The 26641-nt window shown below is 39.4% G+C and overlaps 1 protein-coding gene across 4 annotated transcripts in view; it reads right to left on the bottom strand.

The window, feature by feature from the left end:
* LOC124552058 (scoloptoxin SSD14-like) overlaps positions 1–26641 on the bottom strand; it is a 447845-nt gene that overhangs the window by 37141 nt on the left and 384063 nt on the right. For all 4 annotated transcript variants that reach the window (XM_047126487.1, XM_047126490.1, XM_047126488.1 and 1 more), the window contains 2 exons: positions 25349–25547; positions 538–738 (listed from right to left, as the gene is read on the bottom strand). In XM_047126487.1, coding sequence (XP_046982443.1) covers positions 538–738; positions 25349–25547 — 400 coding nt within the window. The remainder of the gene's footprint in view (positions 1–537; positions 739–25348; positions 25548–26641) is intronic.

Here is a 26641-nt window from a genome sequence, read left to right as displayed (position 1 = left end):
CTGGATGGCTTAGTGGTCAGAGCACCTGCCTAGAACGCAGGAGACACTGGTCCAGTATAAATTTTCTACTGTCCCCATTGATTTCAATCAATGCCCTGTCACAGCCAATGTCTGTCATTCCTTTGTGTCTTAATTCATAATGGCTGCCAAATCGATATGGCATCTGTTCTTTTGGACATGTCTGAAAGAGACCAGGTACTACACACACACACACACACACACACACACACACACACACACACAACACACACACCTACACACAACGATAACTGCATTAACAGATCATTATAAATACAAAATGCATTTTTAAAGTGTATTTGTGTCACGTCAAACGTAAAGCAAGATATGAGAAAAAGCTGTAAAATGAGAAGAACAGTTATGTTACCAGTGTCCTTAATACAATTATTTTTATGGTTACATGATTGCCAGAGCTAATAAACAACACTTATATTTAAGAAGATTCAAGGAAACCTCCACTTATGACAGAAGGGTAATATTATTTCTCTAACTTAAATTGAATTGCATACATGAACATACTCATAATTCCTTAGGTCATCCATTGTCATGACTCCTCCAAGATCTTTGACATCCTGAATAAAGTCCTCACCAAGCCAGCCATTATAGAAAATATCTATACCATATTCAGCAATTTGTATTAATGTTTCACCTAAAGTAGGTCGTTTCAGAATGTCGCCCAGCTGCCACACATTTCCAGTTTCAGGATTGATCAAAAGTTCACTGCAAAATAATTTTCATTGTCTCATTATACAAGAATATATTATGTCCATTTTCTGTTTATTCCTGATTCAAAGCACCAGGTACAACGCCTCCATTTATAAGAATATTAATTCATTATAGCAATATGCCAGACCAAGGGTAATACACCAGACTAAGGAAATGTCATTTTAATTGAAAATAAGTGCATGACTACATACAAGGTAAACATTAATAAAACCAACAAACTGCAGGACAGATTCCTGACAGTAAATGGAGGAAAAAGGTGCAGTATTCACATCAGGAACAAGCTGAGATGGTGTCTGTGTATGGCTAAGCAGATGGAAATTGTCAAGAGGCAGCATGCCTATAACAAAACAAGTACCCTCTCAGACACCTACCACATCACACAACATTTCAAGCCCTTTTTGGGCATTTATGTGATCATGGATCCGTTCAGACACACGAATGTGCATGGAAATGCATGGAGGTGATGGACTGTGTGTGCACCAGATTTGGAGGTCTGGGTTCTATAGGATATTGAGATGAACCCTAGTACAAGCTCCAGGAAAGTGGCCTGCCAACATGGTGTAAGCCGAAGTACAGTCTGTGTATCCTGCATAACAACTGCTACCATGGAGGCCAGTTTGAACATCTGTTGTGACGTGGATTCGATGCAATTTTGTACTGTGTTCTGGGACAATTTGCTGTTGTTCCATGAACACCGTCAATTTCTGGACACATGTTCATAGGACCTTTTTACCTCTTTTTCCAGTCTGGAATCGACCCCTGCAGTTTGTTGGTTTTATTTATGTTCACTTAGTTTAAAGGTTAATTATTTTTTGGATTATAAAAAAAAATGGAAGTTTTTAAAAAGACAGTAAGTAACAAATACAGCAATATTTTCCCTGCTATTAGAGCAAGTGATCAAATAGACAAATTTTCATACACTGTATTTTTGTAGCATATATTACTACACTAAAAATTTATATGAAATAAATTGTCCCATTTCATGTTTGGTCATCAACCTTAATGGTACAAAACAACAGACAGTTAACAGCATCACAGGAAACACTGCAAGATAAATATGATATTAAAAATAACACAAATTAACAATATTTTTCTCCATTTGGCCTGTGGTGACTAATTCTTCCTCAGCTACTGGGCTATTGATGAGGAATTAGTTCACACTCAACACTGGTTACATCAATAAACTATATAAACTGAATACCAAACACATGTTAACATCATTTAATTTTCACACTAAGCTTTGCTGTGTCTCAGTGAAAGGTATGTTTGGCCTTCATAGTTACAAAATCATAATATCAAACACAGAAAACAATGGCTACCATAATAGAAAATCATGAGTGGAAAACAATAGGAGAGGATAGAGGTACTAGCAGTTGAATAGTTGAGTAGCTCAGATTTTAATCTTGCAAAGGAAGATTAGAGTTTAACAGCCTGCTGACAATGAGGTCATTAGAGATGGAGTACAAGCTCATGTGAGAGAAAGATGGGGAAGGAAATTAGCCATGCCCTTATCAAAGGAACGATCCCAGTATTTGCCTTAAGTGATTTAGGGAAATTGTGGAAAACATAAATCTGGGTGGCCTAACAGGGATTTGAGCTGTCATCCTCCCAAATGTGAGTCCAGTGAAGATCTTTTAGCTCGTCATTTAGTCATTGGTTATGATCTCATTACGAAGGATACCTTAAGGGATATGGAACGAACCAAGTTATACATTAACAAAGGGAAAAGCATCTGTCACAAACTGCATTTATAATTACGCATTATTAACCCACTAGAAACTGTTTTTTGTGCACTGAGGCTGCATTTAAAGTAATATAATCAGCATGAAAGCTACTAATTCAAAAAATGCTGACACCTCTTCAGCTATACCAACTATCTGCAGTTTGAAACTTCCTGGCAGATTAAAACTGTGTGCCCGACCGAGACTCGAACTTGGGACCTTTGCCTTTCGCGGGCAAGTGCTCTACCAACTGAGCTACCGAAGCACGACTCACGCCCGGTACTCACAGCCTTACTTCTGCCAGTACCTCGTCTCCTACCTTCCAAACTTTACAGAAGCTCTCCTGCGAACCTTGCAGAACTAGCACTCCTGAAAGAAAGGATATTGCGGAGACATGGCTTAGCCACAGCCTGGGGGATGTTTCCAGAATGGGATTTTCACTCTGCAGCGGAGTGTGCACTGATATGAAACTTCCTGGCAGATTAAAACTGGGTGCCCGACTGAGACTCGAACTCGGGACATTTGCCTTTCGCGGGCAAGTGCTCTACCAACTGAGCTACCGAAGCACGACTCACGCCTGGTACTCACAGCCTTACTTCTGCCAGTACGTCTCCTACCTTCCAAATTTTACACAAGCTCTCCTGCGAACCTTACATGACTACATTGGTATTTGTGAAAGAGGAACAGTTATTTTAAAACATAAGAACAGAACCCTGTTTACAATAAACACTGCTGTGGACATGCCGGTAAAGGGAATCTACAATCCTCAAATTGAGGCACTCAGATAAAATGGAAAAGAACCAGTAGAATTTTTTTTATAATTCATATGTATTCCCAATTTTCTAATTTATGCTTATGGTGTCTTGTTAAAGGCCTTTCCATAAGGCTACAGACCCCACTCTGGACCGCAAACAAAAAAGTAAAATGTAAACAAAAATTAATTTTATGCCAGAATGAAATTTTCATTCTGCAGCAAAGTGTGCACTGATATGAAACCTCCTGGCCAATTAAACCTGTGTACTGGGCTGATACTCGAACTTGGAACCTATGCCTTTCACAGGCAAGTGCTCTACTGACTGAGCTACTCAAGCATGACTCATGACCCATCCTCACAACTTTACTTCTGCAGTACCTCATCTCCTACCTTCAAAACTTCACAGGAGCCCTCCTGCAAACCTTGCAGGACTAGCACTGCTGGAAGAAAGGGTATTGCATACACATAACTTAGACACAGCCTGGGGGATGTTTCCAGAATGAAATGTTTACTCTGCAGTGGAGTATGCCCTGGCATGAAACTTCCTGGCAGATTAAAAGTGTGGGCCGGACCAAGACTTGAACTTGGGACCTTTGCCTTTTGCGAGCAAGTGCTCTACCAACTGAGATAGCCAAGCATAACTCATGACCCATCCTCACAGCTTTACTACTGCCAGTACCTTGTCGCCCACCTTCCAAACTTCACAGGAGCTCTCCTGCAAAAGGCAAAGTTCCCAAGTTGGATTCTTGGTCCGGCACACAGTTTTAATCTGCCAGGATGTTTCATTATCTTCATGTTTTCTATTGTGTTTGTGTAAATTACATTTCATATGGAACTTAATTTTATTATTTGCAACATAATTCATTAAGAACAAATGTACTGGAACATTAGTGAAAATATTCTGAGATTGTTGAAGAGGCTTTTACACAATCTGCTGAAAAGTGTACAAAATCAGAATCAGAGTGAGGTCAGGTAGTAATAATGGTATTCGTATTAGTAGTAGTAGCGTTCTTCTGTGGATCACTTTTAGGCTGTGGTTATAGTGGAGTGACACTAAACTATAGGAGCACCTCAGTGGTCAGAGTACAGTAGATCAGAGCAGGATTGTGAAACCAACCAGTGCTGCTTAATGCGTGTGAATATAGTGGTTCTGCAATCAGAGTGGAACTGAGGAGAGCAGTGCAAAGCAGTGCTCAAGGAATCAAACATGTCTGTCTCTCAGAACGGCATCCAGAGCATTTAAGTAACTCCAGCTGCATTTGGGTATCACTGCCAGTGTCTGGCTGTTGCTGCACACGCCAGCATCAGCTGTTCCCAGTACTATTGTTGGCACTTTTGTTTTTCTTGTTGTACTGTTGAGGAAATGGCATCAGTGGACATCTTGATAGCAGCTGTTTTTACTCAGTGGCCTTCATGAGGCCAGTGAGACAACATTCATCATAACAGATTCATTTTATACATATTATGGGATGAGCTAGCAGCAGAATTACAGACTACAAGTAAGTTCATAATATGTTCCCTTAACATGTTATTCCTTTTATTGTCTTAAAATGAGAAGTGATACTAAATTTGAAAGTAGCATAGCTGACAAACATGAAACTTGTATTTTATTATGTGAGATAATGTTTAAAAAAAGACTCATAATATTACAGCCTCATTTGAAGCAACTTGCCTAGAATGCTCAATCTCTACAGTACTTTCCTCATCAACATTTAGGGATTCTTCTGGGTCAGTGGTAGTATTCTGTAGAATATAAACACATTGCACAATATCATCAGCAAATTGTGGTGAATTTTCTGTTGGCTTTCAAGGTATTCTCTACCTATTATTCCAAACACACATTCATCATGTTATGGGAAGGCTTTTACTGAAATATCTTTCCTCTGTATCTAAATCCCATAAATTGTAAGGCTCGATAAAATGTCTCAACAATGGTATCCACTGTATCATATCCAATGAATACATATGGAAGTTGTAAGGGACCCATGATTCCCCATCCAGAGGAAACCATATTTCATTCACAGAGTTCAAGGTTGGGTAAGGAACTACTTGTCAGGTGTTGAGAGCACTGGATCAGTGAGATTGCTGTCATGCAGTAGTGGTGTCATCATTGTGATGGTGTAGAGGGAGGTTATGAGTCAAAAGTACTATCAGCTGAATGCTGTGGCAGCCAGTTATCATGTGCTAATGTGCTGCAGCACACTTTAGATATCACACACAAATTATGCCAGTTCTCTTTGTGAGCAAGGTAGAACAACTACCACCATCATACCTTAGTAAAAGATCTTGCCGAAACTCAAGAAAATTCTGTCCTATGTAAAACAAGGAAACGGGTCAAAGGCTTCTGTCCAGTCACATGTTGACCAGTCTGATGTGGCATTAAAAGATAGAAAACAGAAAGCAAAGTTTTAACTTTTGCATTTAAGAAATCATTCACACAGGACAATCATACAAACAGACTGTCATTTGACCATTGCACAGACTCTCACATAGAGGACATAGTAATACGTATCTCAGGCATAGACAGACAACTAAAAGAGTCAAAAAAGGCAATAAGTCCCTAGGTCTGGATGAAATTCTAGTTCATTTTTACAAAGAGTATTCTGTGGCATTGGCCCCTTACTTAGCTTGCGTCAATTGTGTGTCTCTCACGCACTGCGAAGAGTGGCTGGAAAAAGTGCTGATGACTCTTGCACACAAGAAGGGTAAAAGAACAGACCCCTGAAATTACAGACCAATATCTTTATCACTAGTTTTCTGCAGAATTCATGAATGTATTCTCAGTTTGAATATAATAAATTTCCTTGAGACAGAACAATTCAATCTGCAAATGATCACGGTTTTAGAAAGCACTGCTCATGTGAAACTCAGCATGCCTTTTTCTCATATGTCATCCTGTGTACTATGGATGAAGGGCAACAGGCAGATTCCATATGCCTGGATTTTTGAAAGGCATTTGACACAGTACCTCAATGTACTTTGTTAACAAAGGCATGGGCGTATGGAATAGGTTCCCAGATATGTAAGTGGCTCAAAAACTTTTTTAATGACTGGACTCCAGATGGCGAGTGTTCATTGGAGACATGGGTATCATCAAAAGTGCCCCATGGAAGTATGAATGGACCACTATTATTCTCTACATACATAAATGATCTGACAGATTGGATGAGCAGTAACCTGCAGGCATTTGCTGATGATGCTGTGGTGTACTGTGAGGGTTTGGCCTCGAGTGAGTGTAGGAGGATACAAGATGATTTAGACAAAATTTCTAGTTGGTATGATTAATGGCAGCTAGCTCTAAATGTAGAAAAATGTAAGTTAATGCAGATGAGTAGGAAAAAACAATCCTGTAATGTTCACTGTAGCATTAATATTGTGCTGCTTGACACAGTCACATTGATCAAACATGTAGGCATATGTTGAGAGCAATATGAAATGGACCGAGCACATAAAGACTGTAGCAGGGATGGTAAATGGTTGACTTCAGTTTATTGGAAAAATTTTAGGGAAGCATGTTTCATCCGTACAGGAGACTATTTATGGGACACGAGTGTGACCCATTCTTCAGTACTGCTCTAGTGTTTGGGATCCCCACAACCGCTGGATTGAAGGGAGACACTGAAGCAAATCAAAGGCAATCTGGTAGATTTGTTACTGGTAGGTATGAAGAACATTCAAGTATTATGGAAATGCTTTGGGAACTCAAATGGGAATCTCTGAAGGGGCAACATTCTTTTCGAGGAACCGACATTCAAAGCTGACTGCAGAATGATTCCACTGCCACGAACACACATTTTGCATAAGTGAAGATAAGTGAAATTAAGACTCATGTGGAGGCATGCAGACAGTCATTTTTCCCTCAGGCTATTTGCGAATAGAAAAGGAAGGGAAATGACTACTAGTGGTACAAGGTACCCTTCTCCATGAACCATACAGTAGCTTCAACTGTATGTATGTATGTATGTAGATGTAGGTGTAGAAGTAGACTCTCAAGTATTTCCTTAATCACACTATCCCAAGAGCTGGAAGTGCACACTAGAATCTGTGTTGATATACTCGACAGAATGACAGTGCCAAGGCATTGTGCTGCAATAGCATTTTAACTCATCTATCATAAGCATGTGTGACACTTATGCTCAATACTCTGGTCCTCAGCAGACCTAATGATCTGGCCAATGTATAACATGCCCCAAGGAACTGAAATCATCCTTTACAGATCCTAAAAGGGCCCTGATCTTAGTTGGTGGTTGAAAAACACACTGCATACCATGAAACTTCCTGGCAGATTAAAACTGTGTGCCGGACCGAGACTCGAACTCGGGACCTTGCCTTTCACGGGCAAGTGCTCTCCACTGAGCTACCCAAGTACGACTCACACCCCGTCCTCACAGATTTACTTCTGCCAGTACCTCATCTCCTACCTTCCAAACTTTACAGAAGCTCTCCTGCTTGGTAGAGCACTTTCCCGCCAAAGGCAAAGGTCCCGAGTTCGAGTCTTGGTCCGGCACACAGTTTTAATCTGCCAGGAAGTTCCATATCAGCGCACACTCTGCTGTAGAGTGAATATCTCATTCTGGACACTTCAAACCATGTTCCTGATGAATACAACCAATCCTGTTGGAAATTCTAACAGTGTAACGCTAAGAGGCTGTTGACTTCGGTGCTATCCTATTATTTCCATGACTCACCTGATTCATGGTTGGTCGATAATGCAACATGCATCTCATCTGTCTTTCAATATAACCATTGTGGTGGAAAGTGGAATCTAGGTGGGCTAAATCAACTAACTTTCAAAGTCTGAGAAGACATAGGCCTTATAAAACAAGATATGAAGTATCCCTTCATGCTGAGCTGATTGGTTTCTACTACCAGCATAAGGCTACAAATGACTGTGAACTGACCTCCTGTAAAAGGACTGTCCAATGTACAACCAACCTTCCTGCTCTCTACTTGGTCAAACAAAAGAGAGACGGAGCCAGTGCTATATAAGCTCACCTCTTGTTAATTAATATTCCCCATCAGTAACTGGCAGTGCTATTTGTTTAAGGTGTGTGTGTGTTATCTTTCTACATGTAACCCATATAACAAGATTTAAAATTTCTGTTCACAGTGCTGTCTCATTGCATCTGTGCCTTCAAAATGAAGGGGTGTGCACCTGTGGGAGTATTAGACATTGCTGAAGACATTGCCTGACTGCATCCTCATTTTATATGCCAGGAGAAACCCAGCTTTCACAACAATACTGTATAAAGTAGGGGAAATTTTGTTTTTGAGAACTGTCTTCAAAGATCTTGGAATTCTTACATTCACTTCCATATAGATTTAAAGATATGCTAGCATTTCCTCCATGCTTTGCCCATGTATGCATTCAGCACATGTATTTAACACAACTCATCCTCCCCTCTCTGTGTCCACCTCCTCCTCTCTCTGTCTGTCCATCTCATCCTCCCTCCTCTATCTGTCTATCTCCTACTCCCCATTCTCTCTGTCTCTCCATCTCTCCATCTTCTCCTCTCCCTCTTTTTGTCCATTTCCTCCATCCATTCTTTCTGGCCATATCTCCCTCCTCCCAGCCTCTAACTATACCCACCACCCCTCTCTCTTTCCATCTCTGCCTGTCCACCTCCCCTCTACATCTTCCATCTGAGTCATGCATCTCCCCCTCCTACCCTCTTTCTAAACATTTCCTCCTCCCCCTCAATCTGTCCACTCCCTCCTGTATCCATCCCAACCTGTCACCAATCAAGCTGATCAGCCTGTGTAGCACCTGCTACATAGTTCAGTAAAGCAGACCGATACTACTCCAACAACATGCTTGTCATACAAAGCAGTCTACACATCAGGGGCTCAAAAATCATTTATTTCCCTCTCACACAAAGCAGGTCATTACAGCAGGCTGATACTACACCAACACAGCACACTGTCATGAAGGGCAAGCTACATGTCAGGGAATTGGGAAACCATTTCTTGCCCCTGACCTGTAGGCTATCCTGCACAACAAGTTGATTTGGCTGGCCCATAATGTCCCCACACAACATGTCTGTTGTGCAGGGTAACCTGCACATCAGGGGGTGGACGAACACGTTTTTGCTCGTATCTCTGCCCCTACAGGAGTTAGGAGGTTATAAACCCCACAGTACTGATATGTGCGAGGCCTGATGTTTCCATGCCGAATTTGGTTGCTTTATACACTGAAGCATCGAAGAAACTGGTATAGGCATGCATATTCAAATACAGAGATATGTGAAGAGGCAGAATATGACGCTGCGTTCGGCAACGCCTATATAAGACAAGTGTCTGGTACGGTTGTCAGATTGTTGACTGCTGCTACAATGGCAAGTAATCAACATTTAAGTGAGTTTGAAAGTGGTGTTATGATTGGCACATGAGCAATGGGACCCATCATCTCTGTGGTAGCAATGAAGTAGGGATTTTACCAAATGACCATTTCACGAGTGCACTGTGAATATCAGTAATCTGATAAAATGTCAACTCTATGACATCACTGCAGTCAGAAAAAGAACCTGCAAGAAAGTGACCAATGACAACTGAAGAGAACTGTTCAATGAGATGGAAGTGCAACTCTACCATAAATTGCTGCAGATTTCAATGCTGGGCCATCAACAAGTGTCAGCATGTGAACCATTCAAGAAAACATCATTGATATGGGCTTTGGGAGCTGAAGGCCTATTCATGTACCCTTGATGACTGCACAATATAAAGCTTTATGCCTTGCCTGGGCCCATCAACAGCAACAATGGACTGTTGACAACTGGAAACATATTGCCTGGTCAGACGAGTCTCATTTCAAACTGCATCATGTGTATGGACATGTACGGGTATGGAGACAACCTCGTGAATCCATGGACGCTGCATGTTCATGCTGATGGAGGCTCTGTAATGGTGTGGGGAATGTGCAGTTGGAGTGATATGGAGCCCTGATACATCTAGATATGACTCTGACAGGTGACACATATGTAAGCATCCTGTCTGATACCCTGCATGTCCAGTGTGCAATCCAACAGACTTGGGCAATTCCATTAGGACAATGCGACATCCTACACATCCATAATTGCTGCAGAGTGTCTCCAGGAACTCTCTCTTGAGTTTAAACACTTCTGCTGGCCACCAATCTCCCTAGACATTACCATTATTGAGCATATCTGGGATGCTGTGCAATGTGCCATTCTGAAGAGATCTCCACTCCCTCATACTCTCACGGATTTTTGGATAGTCCTACAGGATTCATGGCATCAGTTCCCCCCAGCACTGCTTCAGACATCAGTTGCGGCACTTCTGCATGCTCTTGGGTACCCTACACGATATTAGGCAGGTATACCAGTTTCTTTGCCCCTTCAGTGTATGTATAACAGAAAACACTGATAATGTTAAAAATCAGCCAGTTGAACTGGAATCTACAGAACCAAAATGCAAAACAGAAAAATAATCTCCAAATAGGCTGTCACTTGATTAATGTTTAGAATGGGCTTCTGTATTCTGGAAGAAAGCCTTTAACAAGCTTTCAACATACATAATGAGGAAACAGAGAAAGTCTACAAATCATTAAAAAATTTGAAATAGTCAATATGATGAACTACTTCTTCAAGTTATCTCCTTACGTAGATACAAAGATTCAAAATTAGTGTTGGAGATATTACAAGTAGCGAGCCAGCGGTTGTGTTGGACCTTCCATCGAGCTACAGACCCCCTTGAAGATGTCTCCCACAGACGAGGACGAAACGTTGGAAACTGAGACAAAATTCATCAATCGACCATGCCATAACAGCCCGGATATTCATAATGGACGGTAGCAAAGCACATTGTAAACAAGCATCTATTTTTACAGTGCACAGATTACTATTGTTCTACTATACTATAAATATTGATATTACCTTATAATAAAAGATGAATAGCAGCTGTTTAAAATAACTGGAGAGGCAGCAGCTTTTTTTCAAAGTATTTCTGTTAATTTTACTACATTATATTTAATTTCAGTAAGCAGAAATAGTTATTTGAGTTTAACAATAGTTAATTATCAATGCAATTATGTGCAGTGTCGCTACCTTATTCAAGTGAGCCTTGACTTCATTCTTCATGATGGTTTCTATAGAGCATGATGAATCAATATGACCATTATAATGAATTCTGGTTATTATTGGTACTTTGTAATCTCAGTCTCTGTCGGTAAATCTACACCTTTATTATACAAGTCACCTAATTGTTAGTGATTAAGGATATTGTGTACACCACTGTCATTTTCCTTTTTAATGTTCTATTTGTGAATAATGCACAGAAAATCTGACTGGAGTTCAGTGAGCATCATCATGAAACTCTTGCATTTACTAAATGAATGTATGATGATGTCCACTCTTTCTTGGGTCTTTTCTATTTCTTCTATTAATTTTGTATGGGAAGGGTTCCGGACTGAAGAGTAACACTCAACAATTGGATACGTGGGGGTTCTATAAGCTATCTCCTGTATATGTGCTTTATGTTTGCATAATATTCTACCAGTAAATCTCAGTTTGGTATTTGCTACAACTAATTTTATGTGATTGTTCCATTTTAAACTGCTCCAGATTGTAACACTGCAGAGTGGTATAACAGTTGCTGATGTGACCGATTCCACATCAGTTTGAATACCTGATACCACAGCAGAATATTCTACTCACACATTATGGGTTCCATTTAAATTATGAATTCATATGTTCACCAGAATGATTCGTTCACTCTGCAGAGGAATATGCACTGATTTGAAGCTTCCTGTAGATTACAGCAGTCTGCCAGACCGGGAATTGAACCTAGACCTTCCGGTTTTGTGGGCAACATCCAGGCAGATTAAAACTGCGTGCTGGATCAGAACTCGAATCCAAGACCTTTACCTTTACCTGCAAAAATCAAAGTTTGTGAGTTCCAGTCCCAGTCCAGTACACAGTTTTAATCTGCTAGGAAGTTTTGTATGTTTACCATTGTGTGAACTTTATTTCAGTTTACATTTGATAAACACCCTGAGAAAAAAAATGAGAATGAGAGAGAGCAAAAGAGAGAGAGACTCCAAGAAAGAATTATTTAAATGGTATGGAAATTGGTGGTAGGCATGATGTACATGTACAGACAAACAAACGATTACAATTTCCAAAAATTGGATGGTTTATCCACAAAAATGAACTTCACAAATCAAGTAAGTCAATAACACAATGGTTCACCTCTGTTCCTCACTCAAGCAGTTATTCAGCTTGGCATTTTTACTGATAGAGTTATTGGATGTCAATCTGAAGAATATTGCTCCAAATGCTGTCCAATTGGCACGTTAGATCATCAAAATCACAAGCGGTTTGGAGGACCCTGCCGACAATGCTTCAAATATTCGCAATTGGGGAGAGATCCATTGATGTTGCTGGCCAAAACAGCGTTTGGAAAGCATGAAGACAAGCAATAGAAATTCTTACTGTGTGCAGGCAGGCATTATATTACTGAAATGTAAGCCCAGGATGGCTTGGAATGAAGGGCAACAAAATGAGGAGAAGAATATTGTCAACATACCATTGTGCTGTAAGGGAACTGTAAATGACAACCAATGTGGTTCTGCTGTGAAATGAAATGACAGCCCATACCATCACTTCTGGTTGTTGGACCATATGGTGGGTAAAAGTCAGGTTGGTATCCCATTGTTGTCCGGGCCATCTTCAGATATGTCTTCAGCAGTCACCACGGTTCATTCTGAACTGGAGCTCACCACTGAAGACAGTTAAGACAATTCTACTCCAATCAATGAGGCACCAGGCCAAAAGTACCCAACACCACTGCAAATAGGTTTGGGTGTACAGAGGTCAATGGTAGTTGGTGCAAGAGGCCCTGAAAGCTCAGCCTCCTTAGGTGAGCTGCCTATTAAATGTCTTTGTGGTCACTGAAGAACCAGCTTGGAATAATTTGTAAATAAGTAAAAAATACTGTTCTGAAGAATGATATAGTATATTTTCTTGCAAAGCTCATAAAATACCCAGAAATATTATTAAAGCAATAGGTGATGTCTAACACACTGCAATTTATCGATGCCAGAGAAGGAAAGTTGCTACTCACCATATAGCGGAGATGCTGAATCGCGATAGGCACAACAAAAAGATTCACACAATTACAGCTTTCGGTCATTAAGGCCTTTGTCAGCAGCAGACACACACACACACACACACACACACACACACACACACACACACACACACACACACGCACGCAAATGCAACTTGCACACACGTCTGCAGTCTCAGAGAGCTGCGAACAGCAGTGTGGTTTCAGCTCTCCGAGACTGCAGACATGTGTCCAAGTTGTGTGTGTGTGTGTGTGTGTGTGTGTGTGTGTGTGTGTGTGTGTGTGTGTGTGTGTGTGTCTACTGCTGATGAAGGCCTTAATGGCTGAAAGCTATAATTGTGTGAATCTTTTTGTTGTGCCCATCGCGACTCAGCATCTCCGCTATATGGCGAGTAGCAACTTTCCTTCTCTAGATTAGATTAGATTAGATTAGATTTACTTTCATTCCAATTGATCCGTAGTGAGGAGGTCCTCCAGGATGTGGAACATGTCAGAAAAACAACAATACATGACAAATATTTAAACTAAAACAAATAAGCTAATGTACCATTCCACAGGTCCCAAGTGGAATGATCGTCATTTTTTAATGAACACTAAGAGTCATTTTACAGATACTATTGCACTGAATTTAAAATAAAAAAGTTTTTTATTTATTTATAAGGTAAGAAACATGTAATACAACTACTGTAATACTTATTTACAATGAACACATTACTGCACTGAAATGGTGCAGAAGTTAGATTATACTTACACACACACACACACACACACACACACACACACACACACACACACACACAAATTTTCAGTGAACACATTACTGCACTGAAATTGTGCAGAAGATATGTTGTACTTATATACAAATCAGTTGGTTTTCCTCAGAAATTCATCAATGGAGTAGAAGGAGTTGGCCACCAATAAATCCTTTAGGCTTCTCTTAAACTGAATTTCATTGGTTGTTAAGCTTTTTATGGCTGCTGGCAAGTTATTGAAAATGTGTGTTCCTGAATAATGCACACCTTTTTGTACAAGACTAAGTGACTTTAAATCCTTGTGAAGATTATTCTTATTTCTAGTATTGATTCCATGAATTGAGCTATTGGTTTGAAAAAGTGATATATTTTTAATGACAAATTTCATTAAGGAATAAATATATTGGGAAGCTGTAGTTAGTATCCCTAGTTCCCTAAACAGGCTTCTGCAGGATGTTCTTGAGTTCACACCACATATAATTCTTACTGCACGTTTTTGTGCCCGGAAAACTTTAGCTTGGATTTTCCATTGCTTGACACTGCAATTTATGTTATGTGTAACATTTGTAAATCTCCAAATTTTAATTACAATATTGGTAAAACTATTTTTCCATTAATGTAAGACTGTTTCTTAATTGTTGTAACATTATTATGATTACATGGCAGATATCATGTGTGTCAGTTTCATATCAGTCTTTGTGGAATGTAGTCTGTACCACTCAGCATAATGCTTATAAGTTCATGGTAAATTCTTCAGTTTTGTGAATAGATAGAAAAGTTAAAGCCAAATATGTGTCACCTTCATTAATTGGTAATTAGAGTACTACAAACTTATTTCAGCAAGCAGATAACAGTCAGGCTACAAACATTTTATTTCAGCAAAGGTGACTTTTTAATAGCTGGCAATAGATTAAAATCTTAGTTTAGTCATCTAATTACAGGCTAGTTATAAGATATACACTTTCAAATATTTAACAGTTGCAGTTGGTTCCAGTTCTTAGTCCCCAATTCTCTAATCTAACAATAATTGCTACTCCACATATTTGTGTGCAGTATATCATATTTATTCATGTTGAAGATCAGTGGGTAGTCCTTGTACCAAAAGCTGAACCTTTGAAGGGCTTCCTGAATTTTGCTAAAGTTTCTGGGTTTTGTGACATCTCTTTTTACAACAGTATCATCTGTGATCAGCCTCAGAGAGTTTCTGATATTATTCTCAAGGTAATTTGTGTGTATCTTGAACAATAAAGAAACACAACCACCCACCTGTAGATGACTGATGTGGTGTATAGGAATAGGAGCAGGTGAGTAGTTGCCTTCCTTAATTTTTGTTTATTGTTTCCATCCTGCAATATCCTGTAATATACCATGAATAGTAAAAGTTCCATGGAACTTCTTCTTCTTTTCAGTGATCACAGGCCCTATAGACATACGCTGCATCCACAATATGCTTCCATCTTCTTCTGTCTCTCACTGTCTCACCCCACCCTCCAGGGATTCCTAATTCTCCAACGTCCTTCTTTATGTCACCGTTCCACCATTGCAAGGTTGACCCAATGGTTTTGTTGCTTGGAGAATGCTGTCAAATGCCTTCTTAGGAATTTTGTTTGTTTCCATTCTTGCCATATGCCCAGCCCATTGCAGTCTCCTACTTTTTAATTTCTGGATGACTGTGGGCTGCTTCATTAACTGATAAATTTCAGTGTTCTTTTGAGCTCTCCATGTTCCATTCACCACCACAGATCTCCACATTTTTCTCATCACTTTTCTTTTGAAAACATTCAGTTTTTTCTTTCTTTCTTGCTAAGCATCCAGCTTTCTGAACCATACAGTATCACAGTGCAGATAATGGTGTTATATATCTTCATCTTAGTGGTGAGCGACAAAGCTTTACTTTTGAGTGGGCTGTCTAGAGTGTACAGATATCTTGATCATTGAGGCCATTTTGTTGTTTTTTTCCAGAGTTATGATATTTTTACTGGAACTACCTTGGAATATGCATGAGCCTTGTGTCGCATCTGTTGATTTCTCCTTATTAAAACTAATGCACTCAGAGTAACTGATACCACAGTCTTAGCAAAATGTAGGAATCCAGTATGAATGCTACTTTGGCATACAATATTTACTTTCAATCATTATATGTTCTGCTAAAATGTAGAAACATTTCATCTCATTCACTGTCTTGTCCTAATTTATGCTCCTCCTCATTCTGCAAGAACTGTTTCAGTTCAGTAGGAACTCATTTCTACATTTTTAGTTGTTTAGTAGCCAATTTTCTCTGTTTCTTAATTGCAACATTTTTTTTATTACAATTAAATGTCTTCCTGCAGACATGAGCCTCAAGTACGTGAAAGTATAACGTTGGTTAGGAGATCTTATTTACAGGAAATGTGATCATTGTTTATACTATAGAATAATTTCAAGTACTGGTTATCGAACTTGCATCAGTCTGCTCTGAGGGTGGCCTAAAAATGAACTATGATAAAACCAAACAATGGAAACTCCAGGTAGGAATATCGACAATATAGGAAGATATAGATTGTTCCTTACCATAAAGAAGACACATCAAGTTGCATCTTCATCTACATGAATACTCTGCAAATCACATTTCGATGTTTGGCAGAGGGTTCATCGGACCATCTTCACAATTCTCTATTATTACAATCTCGTACAGTGCACGGAAAGAACGAACACCTTTATCTTTCTGTAAGAGCTCTGATTTCCCTTATTTTATTATGGTGATCATTTCTCCCTATGTAGGTTGGTGTCAACAAAATATTTTTGCATTCGGAGGAGAAAGTTGGTGATTGGAATTTAGTGAGAAGATACTGTTGCATCAAAAAATGCCTTTCTTTTGATGTCCAGCCCAAACCCTGTATCATTTCAGTAACACTCCCATATTTCATGATAATACAAAACATGCTGCCCTTCTTTAACTTTTTCGATGTACTCTGTCAGTCCTATCTGGTAAGGATCCCACACAATGCAGCAGTATTCTAAAACAGGACAGACAAGCATAGTGTAGGCATTTTCTAAACGTCCTGCCAATAAAATGCAGTCTTTGGCTAGCCTTCCTCACAACATTTCTATGTGTTCCTTCCAATTTAAGTTGTTCATAATTGTAATTCCTAGGTATTTAGTTGAATTTACGCCTTTAGATTTGACTGAGTTACCACGTAACCAAAGTTTAATGGATTCCTTTTAGCGCTTATGTGGATGAACTCAAACTTTTCGTTATTTAGGGTTGACTGCCAATTTTTGCACCACTCAGATATCTTTTCTAAATCATTTTGCAGTTTGTTTCGATCTTCTGATGGCTTTATTACTCAATAAACGACAGCGTCATCTGCAAACATTCTAAGATGGCTGCTCAGACTGACTCCAAAATTGTTATACAGATAAGGAACATCAAAGGGCATATAACACTACCTTGGGGAATGCCAGAAATCACTTCAGTTTTAATCAATGACTTTCTGTCAGTTACTATGAACTGTGACCTCTCTGACAGGAAATCATAAATCCTGTCACATAACTGAGATGAAATTCCATAAGCACACCATTTCTCTACAAGCCTCTTGTGTGGTACAGTGTCAAAATCCTTCCAGAAATCCAGAAATAAGGAATCAATCTGAAATCCCTTGTCAATATCACTCAACACTTCATGTGAATAAAGAGCTAGTTGTGTTTCACAAGAACGATGTTTTCTAAATCCATGTTGACTGTGTGTCAATAGGCCATTTTCTTTGAGGTAATTCATAATGTTCGAACACGATATTTCAAAATCCTGCTGCTTATCAACATTAATGATATGGGCCTGTAATTTAGTGGATTAATCCTACTACCTTTCCTGAATATTGGTGTGATCTGTGCAACTTTCCAGTCTTTGGGTATGGATCTTTCATCGAGTGAATGGTTGTATATGATTGTTAAGTATGAAGCTAATGCATCAGCATATTCGGAAAAGAACCTAATTGGTATTCAGTCTGGACCAGAAGACTTGCTTTTATTAAGTGATTTAAGTTGATTCACAAGTCTGAGGATATTTACTTCTTTGTTACTCATGATGGCAGCTGTTCTTGGTTCGAATGCTGGAATATTTACTTTGTCATCTTTTGTGAAGGCATTTCGGAAGGCTGTGTTTAGTAACTCTTTATTGATGAAGGCTGTGGCTGAAAGCTATATGTGAATGTCTTTTAATTGTACCTATCTGCAACTTGATGTGTCTTCTTTACGGTAAGTAGCAATCTATATTTCCTATATGGAAAAAAAAAACTTATGATTGAACTGGCAACAGGAAGCTCAAGATTGGCAGAAATCACACCAACTCAAAGAGGCCACATCATCAAGTGATCGAATTTGTTGCTGCTGCTGATGATGATGAAGATTTATACTGTAAACTTAAAGATATACTCTAATGACATGCAGGTCACAAGAAATATCATTGTCTTCATAATGTGATGGCAGTTTCAATAAAATGACAATTATATTAAAACATGTTATAACAATTAAATGATTTAATTATAATTAAAATTATTCAATAGTTCAGTGTCGAATGACAAAGAAAATCTCAAACTAAGGGCAGACATCAAAATTTACCATGAATACTACTTAGATTTATTAAGACTGACTGGGAGCATTTATGTTGCAAACAAGCTTCAGGCTTGACACAATATTACTGCTGGTGTCTGGGCCATGATGAACAGTTTTGAACATGCAGAGACAACTACTGCTGGGAGTTCATTATTAACCACAATGGAATGTTCATAAAGGGTCAACTTGAAATTGCAGACATATTCAATGGATACTTTTCTTCAGTAGGAGAGCCTATACCTAGATCCCAGAAATTGCAAAGAAATAATGAACATCATTAGCTCTTTAAAACCCTCCATTTCTGTTGGGAACAACAGCATCAAAATTACCGCATTAAAAGTGTGCACACAAAATGTCTCTGTATCACTGTCTTTAGCAGAAAATAACATAATAGAACCTAGCACCTTCCCACAGACTGAAAATAGTCCAGGTAACACTGATCTCTAAAAAAAGTTGACAAGTACAAAACTGAAAATTATAGGCCTATCTTGACAGTTTTCATCACTTCCAATATAGTTGAATAAGTCATATACAAGGTGGTCCACTGATCATGACCAGACCAAATACCTCATGAAATAAGCGTCAAACAAAAAAACTACAAAGAACGAAACTTGTCTAGCTTGAAGGGGGAAACCAGATGGCACTATGGTTGGCCCCCAAGATGGCGCTGCCATAGGTCAAACAGATATCAACTGCGTCTTTTTAAAACTAGGAACCCACATTTTTTTTATTACATATTCGTGTAGTACATAAATAAACATGAATGTTTTAGTTGGACTACTTTTTTTGCTTTCTGACAGATGGCGCTCTAATAGTCACAAACGTGTAAGTACATGGTATCACGTAACATTCCGCCAGTGCAGACGGTATTTGCTTCGTGATACATTTCCTGTGTTAAAATGGACTGTTTACCAATTGCGGAAAAAGTCGGTATCATGTTGATGTATGGCTATTGTGATCAAAATGCCCAACGCGCGTGTGCTATGTATGCTGCTCGGTATCCTGGACGACATCATCCAAGTGTCCGGACCATTTGACTGATAGTTATGTTATTTAAGGAAACAGGAAGTCTTCAGCCACATGTTGTAACAGAACATATTAAAGGCTTTACTTTAATGAAGTAAGTGATACCCTCCAAATTCAACCAGTTTAACGAGTATTTATGATTATAGAAGAGTTATTGTGTATGTTAACAATGATTGCACAACATGTCTCCATAAACAGTCAACCCATTAAATTATACTGAATAACTGACCCACACAAAAGTTAATATCACTTGGTCACTGATACAGCAAATGTCATCATGTAAAAACACTAAGTTTATCTTAAATAATTAATATGAAGTACGAAAAATAGTGGCCAACTTAGGTATTTTGGATCTCCTTAAATAAAAATCACTCAGTGAAACCTATTTATTCACTAGGAGCGGTTTCACTCAGTATTCACGAAATCAATCCTGTTTTAGACGAAAACCAATGTAATTCTTAATAATTTATGTTAATTACTTATTTATGCAAATTAGAGAAGTCAATTGACAAACTTCTAAAAAATGGCCTTTTTGTAACAAAGAATTATTCTGTCAAGTCAACAAATCTGTCTGTCATTTTCATAACATGTTAAATTATGTCACTCGATGCAAATTAATAACTTATCTGCACAAATTACGATAACAGATGTACATGTGACTTATAAACGATATCTCTTTTTAGTAGTTCTTTGACAATGTTATAAATACAAGCAGCAAGAAGGGTCGAAGAGGCAGTCAGAATGTCACTTTGGTAGAGTGTGTTTGTGTGTTATTGTTTGAGGTGGATAAACAATGCAAAGATCATGTAATGGAAGTACTACTTTGTGTTGTGTCATGGTCTTTGGTGGACAGTGGAATTAAGATGGCCACCAGAGTAATAAATATTTGAAGGTTACATATTTGTTGGTTTTGCTCGTTCTTTATCATCAAAAGCACATAAAAAACACGGGACCTCATGTTTTTAACCCTAGACAACCAGATTTAGAGCCAGCATCAGCATCGAGACACAGCAGCGATCCAGCAAGCAGCAGCGATTACTACAACACATTTTAATGGCGCCAACCAAACATCAAGTGCTAACAAGCTCCGTAAATGGGAGTGAAATAGTGCGATTACAGCAATTAGCAATATCAACGACTAGGCGACCATTACAATGTGAAACATCAACCATGGCCTGCAATAAATGATGATGCCAAAGTAGGTGTTTTAGCTGCTGTCGCAGCTAATCCGAACATCAGTAGCAAACAAATTGCGTGAGAATCGGGAATCTCAAAAACGTCAGTGTTGAGAATGCTACATCAACATCGATTGCACCTGTACCGTACCTCTATGCACCAGGAATTGCATGGCGATGACTTTGATCATCATGTACACTTCTGCCACTGGGTGCAAGAGAAATTATGGGATGATGACGGATTTTCTGCATGCGTTCTATTTAGCGACAAAGCATTATTCACCAACAATGGTAACGTAGACTGGCATAATATGCAGTATTGGGCAATGGAAAATCCACGATGGCTGTGACAAGTGGAACATCAGTGACCTTGGCGGGTTAATGTATGATGCGGCATTATGGGAGCAAGGATAATTGGTCCCTTTTTTATGGCTGGCAATCTAAATGGTGCAATGTATGCTGATTTCCTACATAATGTTCTACCAATGTTACTACAAGATGTTTCACTGCATGACACAATGGCGATGTACTTCCAACATGATGGATGTCCAGCACACACCTCGCATGCGCTTGAAGTGGTATTGAATAGCATATTTAATGACAGGTGGATTGGTCATCGAAGCACCATACCATGGCCCACACTTTCACCAGATCTGATGTCCCCGGATTTCTTTCTGTGGATATTTGCTATCGTGGTCTACCTACAATCCCTGACAACATGCGTCAGCACATTGTCAATGCATGTGCGAAAATTATGGAAGGCAAACTACTCACTGTTGAGAGGAATGTTATTACACACATTGCCAAATGCATTGAGGTTGACGGACATCATTTTGAGCATTTACTGCATTGATGTGGTATTTACAGGTAATCACGCTGTAACAGCATGCGTTCTCAGAAATGATAAGTTCACAAAGCTGCATGTATCACATTGGAACAACTGAAATAAAATGTTGAAACGTTCCTATATTCTGTATTTCAATTTAAAAAACCTACCTGTTACCAACTGCTCATCTAAAATTGTGAGCCATATGTTTGTGACTAGTACAGCGCCATCTGTCACAAAGCAAAAAAAGTGGTCCAACTAAAACATTCATATTTCTTTATGTACTACAAGAGTATGTAATAAAAAAATGGGGGTTCCTATTTAAAAAAATGCAGTTGATATCCGTTTGACCTATGGCAGCACCATCTAGCAGGCCAACCATAGCGCCATCTGGTTTCCCCCTTCAGGCTAGATGAGTTTCGTTCTTTGTAGTTTTTTTGTTTGATGCTTATTTTGTGAGATATTTGGCCTGGTCACTATCAATGGACCACCCTGTATAATTGAATTATAAATTTTCTCAACAACCGCAATATAGTGTTTGAAAATCAAAATGGATTCCTAAAACGTAAATCAACTAGCAGTGGCTTAGCTAATTGAAGAGATTTCAAGCACTATCGAGATCAATGAATGTGTTGCAGGTATACACCCAGACCCTGAGAAAGTTTTGACTTTGTAAAAGTTACTATCCTATTAGATAAGCTATCAAACATTGGCATAAGAGGCCCTGCTTATGATCTAACAGATTCCTACATGAATAACTGAAAACAGTTTGTGCTACGTCAAACTGAAAGTGCGGTTCACAAATCTAAAATAACTAATACAAAATATGGAAAGTCCCGGATGAAATAACAACAATATGGAAAGGATAGATTGCTACTCACTACCTAGAGGAGACACTGAGCTGTAGGCAGGCACAGTGGAGAAAGACTGCTAAAAAATTAAGCTTTCGGACAAAGTCTTTCTTCTGAATTAGAAAACACACACACATTTTTACATTTTCAATACCGGAGAAGGAAAGTTGTTACTCACCATATAGCGGAGATGCTGAGTTGCGATAGGCACAATAAAAAGATTCACACACTTAAAGCTTTCGGCCATTAAGGCCTTTGTCAGCAGTAGACACACTTACACACATGCACACACACACACACACACTCACGCAAGTGCAACTTGCACACACATCTGCAGTCTCAGAGAGCTGAAACTACACTGTGAGTGGCAGCACCAGTGCATGATGGGAGTGGTGACTGGGTTGGGGTAAGGAGGAGGCTGGGGCAGGAAGGGGGAGGGATAGTATGGTGGGAGTGGCAGACAGTAAAGTGTTGCAGTTTAGATGGAGGGTAGGAGAGAATGTGCGGAGGGGGGAGGGAGTAAGTAGCGGAAAGGAGAGAAATAAATATAAAAGACTGGGTGTGGTGGTGAAATGACGGCTGTGTAGTGCTGGAATGGAAACAGGGAGGGGGATGGATGGATGAGGACAGTGACTAACGAAGGTTGAGGCCAGGAGGTTACGGGAATGTTCAGTAAAGCTGGTGTTGGTGGGAAGGATCCATTTTCACAGGCTGTGAAGCAGTCATTAAGATGAGGGATATCATGTTTGGCAACCAAACATGATATCCCTCATCTTAATGACTGTTTCGCAGCCTGTATCGTATGGGTCCTTCCCACCAACCCCAGCTTTTCTGAATTGCGCAGCACCATCACACACAGTCTTTTATTTTCTCTCCTTTCCGCTACTTACCCCCTCCCCCTCTGCACCCTCTCTCCTGCCCTCTGTCTAAACTACAACACTTGACTGTCCGCCACTCCCACCATACTATCCCTCCCCCTCCCTGCCCCAGCCTCCTCCTTAACCCCACCCAGTCGCCACTCCCATCATGCACTGGTGCTGCTGTTCGCAGTGTGGTCTCAGCTCTCTGAGACTGCAGACGTGTGTGCAAGTTGCGTTTATGTGAGTGAATGTGTGTGTGTGTGTGTGTGTGTGTGTGTGTGTGTGTGTGTGTGTGTCTACTGCTGACAAAGGCCTTAATGGCCAAAAGCTTTAATTGTGTGAATCTTTTTATTGTGCCTATCGCAACTCAGCATCTCCGCTATATGGCGAGTAGCAACTTTCCTTCTCTGGTACTGTTACATTCCATCCTGGATTTTCCATTGTTTGATTTTTACATTTTCACATTCACACAAGCACAACTCTCACACATTTGGCCACTGTCTCTGGGCACTGGAGCAGAACTATAACTGCATGAAGTGGGGAGGGGAAGGGTCTGTGTATGTGTGGATGGATATGTGTGTGTGTGCGCGAGTGTATACCCGTCCTTTTTTCCCCCTGAGGTAAGTCTTTCCGCTCCCAGGATTGGAATGCCTCCTTACCCTCTCCCTTAAAACCCACATCCTTTCGTCTTTCCCTCTCCTTCCCTCTTTCCTGATGAGGCAACAGTTTGTTGCGAAAGCTTGAATTTTGTGTGTATGTTTGTGTTTCTTTGTGTGTCTGTCGACCTACCAGCACTTTCATTTGGTAAGTCACATCATCTTTGTTTTTAGATATCCTACGTGGAATGTTTCCCTCTATTATATTCAAAAGTAGTTCTGTACACAGTTGACACATCCATTGTGTGTAAAAAGGATCATTTAATGACTAAAGACCCACTGTAATAACGTGTCAAATGAAATTATTCCACTGCCTGGGAAGGGGGATGGGGTGGGAAAGGACACTTTAAGAATTAACCAGGAGAGATACATGAATTCTGCCTCATGCATTCCTACATTCTGCATTTCCCTCAGCCTCAGACTTGCACAATATTGTGACACTGTCATTTCGTACAAGTGGCATCATACCAAAATGACTACTACTGAACAAACATCACATGGTTTGTGTGTCAACAGTGTGCTTGGTTCATACAGCTATTGCCCTACAGAGGTACATCATTTTCAGCAATAGGGTTTTTGCTGCTACTTCACTACAATTTTGTAGGATCTCATAGATTGGCAAGCGGGGCTGAAGCAAATATGCTATTTGACTGAAGGCTGCCAATTTCTGCAACCTGAGGACTGGAGTGAAACTGTTTAAGTGAGAGTGTTTCAGAACATTTGATAGAATAATAATACACAGAGAAACATCTCACTTTAATTCTTTGTTAGGAACGCCTTAAATGAAAGTTCTGTATCTTATTTTGAAAAATATGCAACAGATTTTGGAGCCAAATATAAAATAATATTATAGATACAGATGAGGAGGTTAAGGAAACAGTGGCTTTAAAAAGAGGGAGCTGATGAAAAGCACTCATACAGATTTGCATCAGGATACTTTGGCCTGGATATTATTTCATGAAAAATGTGAGAGTTTAGAATGCTAATGGCAAAAGATGAGTCATCAGAGTGTTTAACAAGAGGCAGTGGTTCCCCAAATCATGATGTTATACAAGAATTTCACTTAACAACATTCTGATAGGAGGATATGCCTTCAGTTCTTAATTAGTAAATAATTTCCTGTTTTATAGAGCACCTGCATGTCATTTATGGTAATGGTAAATCTAAATTCATCTATAAAATGATGAATTGTTTCTCTTTCATCATCACAAATAAATCACATTACAACTGGATATGCAGCCACATTATTATATGTTGCTGCTGCTTTTTGAAGTCAGACTTTTAAGGCTGAAGTGAATGTCACTTACCTAAGTGTCTCACTCTCCTTAATGCTGTCCTCATTTGATTTAAGAACGTTTGCTAAGTAGGAACTAACCTCAAAGCCTTCCTGGCAGATTTTAACTGATGGGTATACAAGATCACTCCATGTTACATTCCCACTTTTATAGGCACTAAATGCTTCCCAGTAACCTTTCAGTTCACCGGGCACAGCAGCAGCCATCCCACCTAGAATTGCACATTGAACACATGATTTTAGTTAAATATTTTGTGTAGATAACATATGTAGATGTACGATAAACATAGAAATGGATCATTTTCATTGAATAGCTGAACTGTACCCCATTAAAAATTATTAAAAAAATATGTGTGTAATTTTTAAAAATGTATTGTTTGAAAACAAAAATTATTTTATAGACACTTGAGACAGACAGCTGTTGGCTAAAGGAGGTTGGACTAGAATTATTTAAATAGTCATATTATACAGAAGGAATCATCTGTCAAAGACTACAGGTTATTTCACAGACGTGCACAAGAGTTTTACTTTTGTGTTACAGAAACCTGTAGACAATTTAAATAAAGAGAGGAGTAAATATGACAATGCACCATATAGTTAAGGTATTCAGTGGGCAGTAGCTACATATATAAAACTGAAAACATTGCTAAGCTCCTGGATGGTGTCCTTTATCAGAGCTGACATATAGAATACACAAACATAGCCATATACACATATGGCTTCAACTTTCTGATGTTGCAGGTCAGCTGGAGTGAGGAGCTGAGATTGTTGAAACTGATGAAAGGGGAAAAGGGGCATAGAGGTGGTGGACAACTGAAGGTATATTTTGCTGTCAGCTGGGAGGGAGAGGCAGCAAGGAGATGGGACAGGAATGTGGCAGTGGTGTAGGCAGGGGGAGCTGTTTGTGGCTCACACTGAAGTGAAGAAGTGTATTGGAAGGGGGAGCTAGAACAGAGGAGAAGACAGACTGCACCGAATCTGGTGTTGGGATGGAGCATCTAGATGTAATGGGTTGCAGAGCAATGACTGAAGTTGAGTATGCTGTGCTCAGCAGTGTGTTGTGTCACTAGGTGATGAATTGGTCTTGGCCACAGTTAGTCAGTTATTCAATATTTATGTATGCTGGCCTTCTATAGGCTTTTTTCTCTAAAAGTGGCATATTATTTGTATTCAAGAATTCCTTTCTGGAATATAAGCAGTTCTTAAACAGAAACATTTTTAATCTACGTTTGAAAACACTTTATCTGTCAGGCTTTTATTTCCATGGATAGACAGTCAAAGAGTTTTATAGCTGCACTTTCTGTGC

This window comes from Schistocerca americana, chromosome 1 (genome assembly GCF_021461395.2).
Source record: "Schistocerca americana isolate TAMUIC-IGC-003095 chromosome 1, iqSchAmer2.1, whole genome shotgun sequence".
NCBI classification, from domain to species: domain Eukaryota; kingdom Metazoa; phylum Arthropoda; class Insecta; order Orthoptera; family Acrididae; genus Schistocerca; species Schistocerca americana.
Note: the sequence above shows the minus strand (reverse complement) of the source record. Positions and strands in the feature narration are given on the sequence as shown.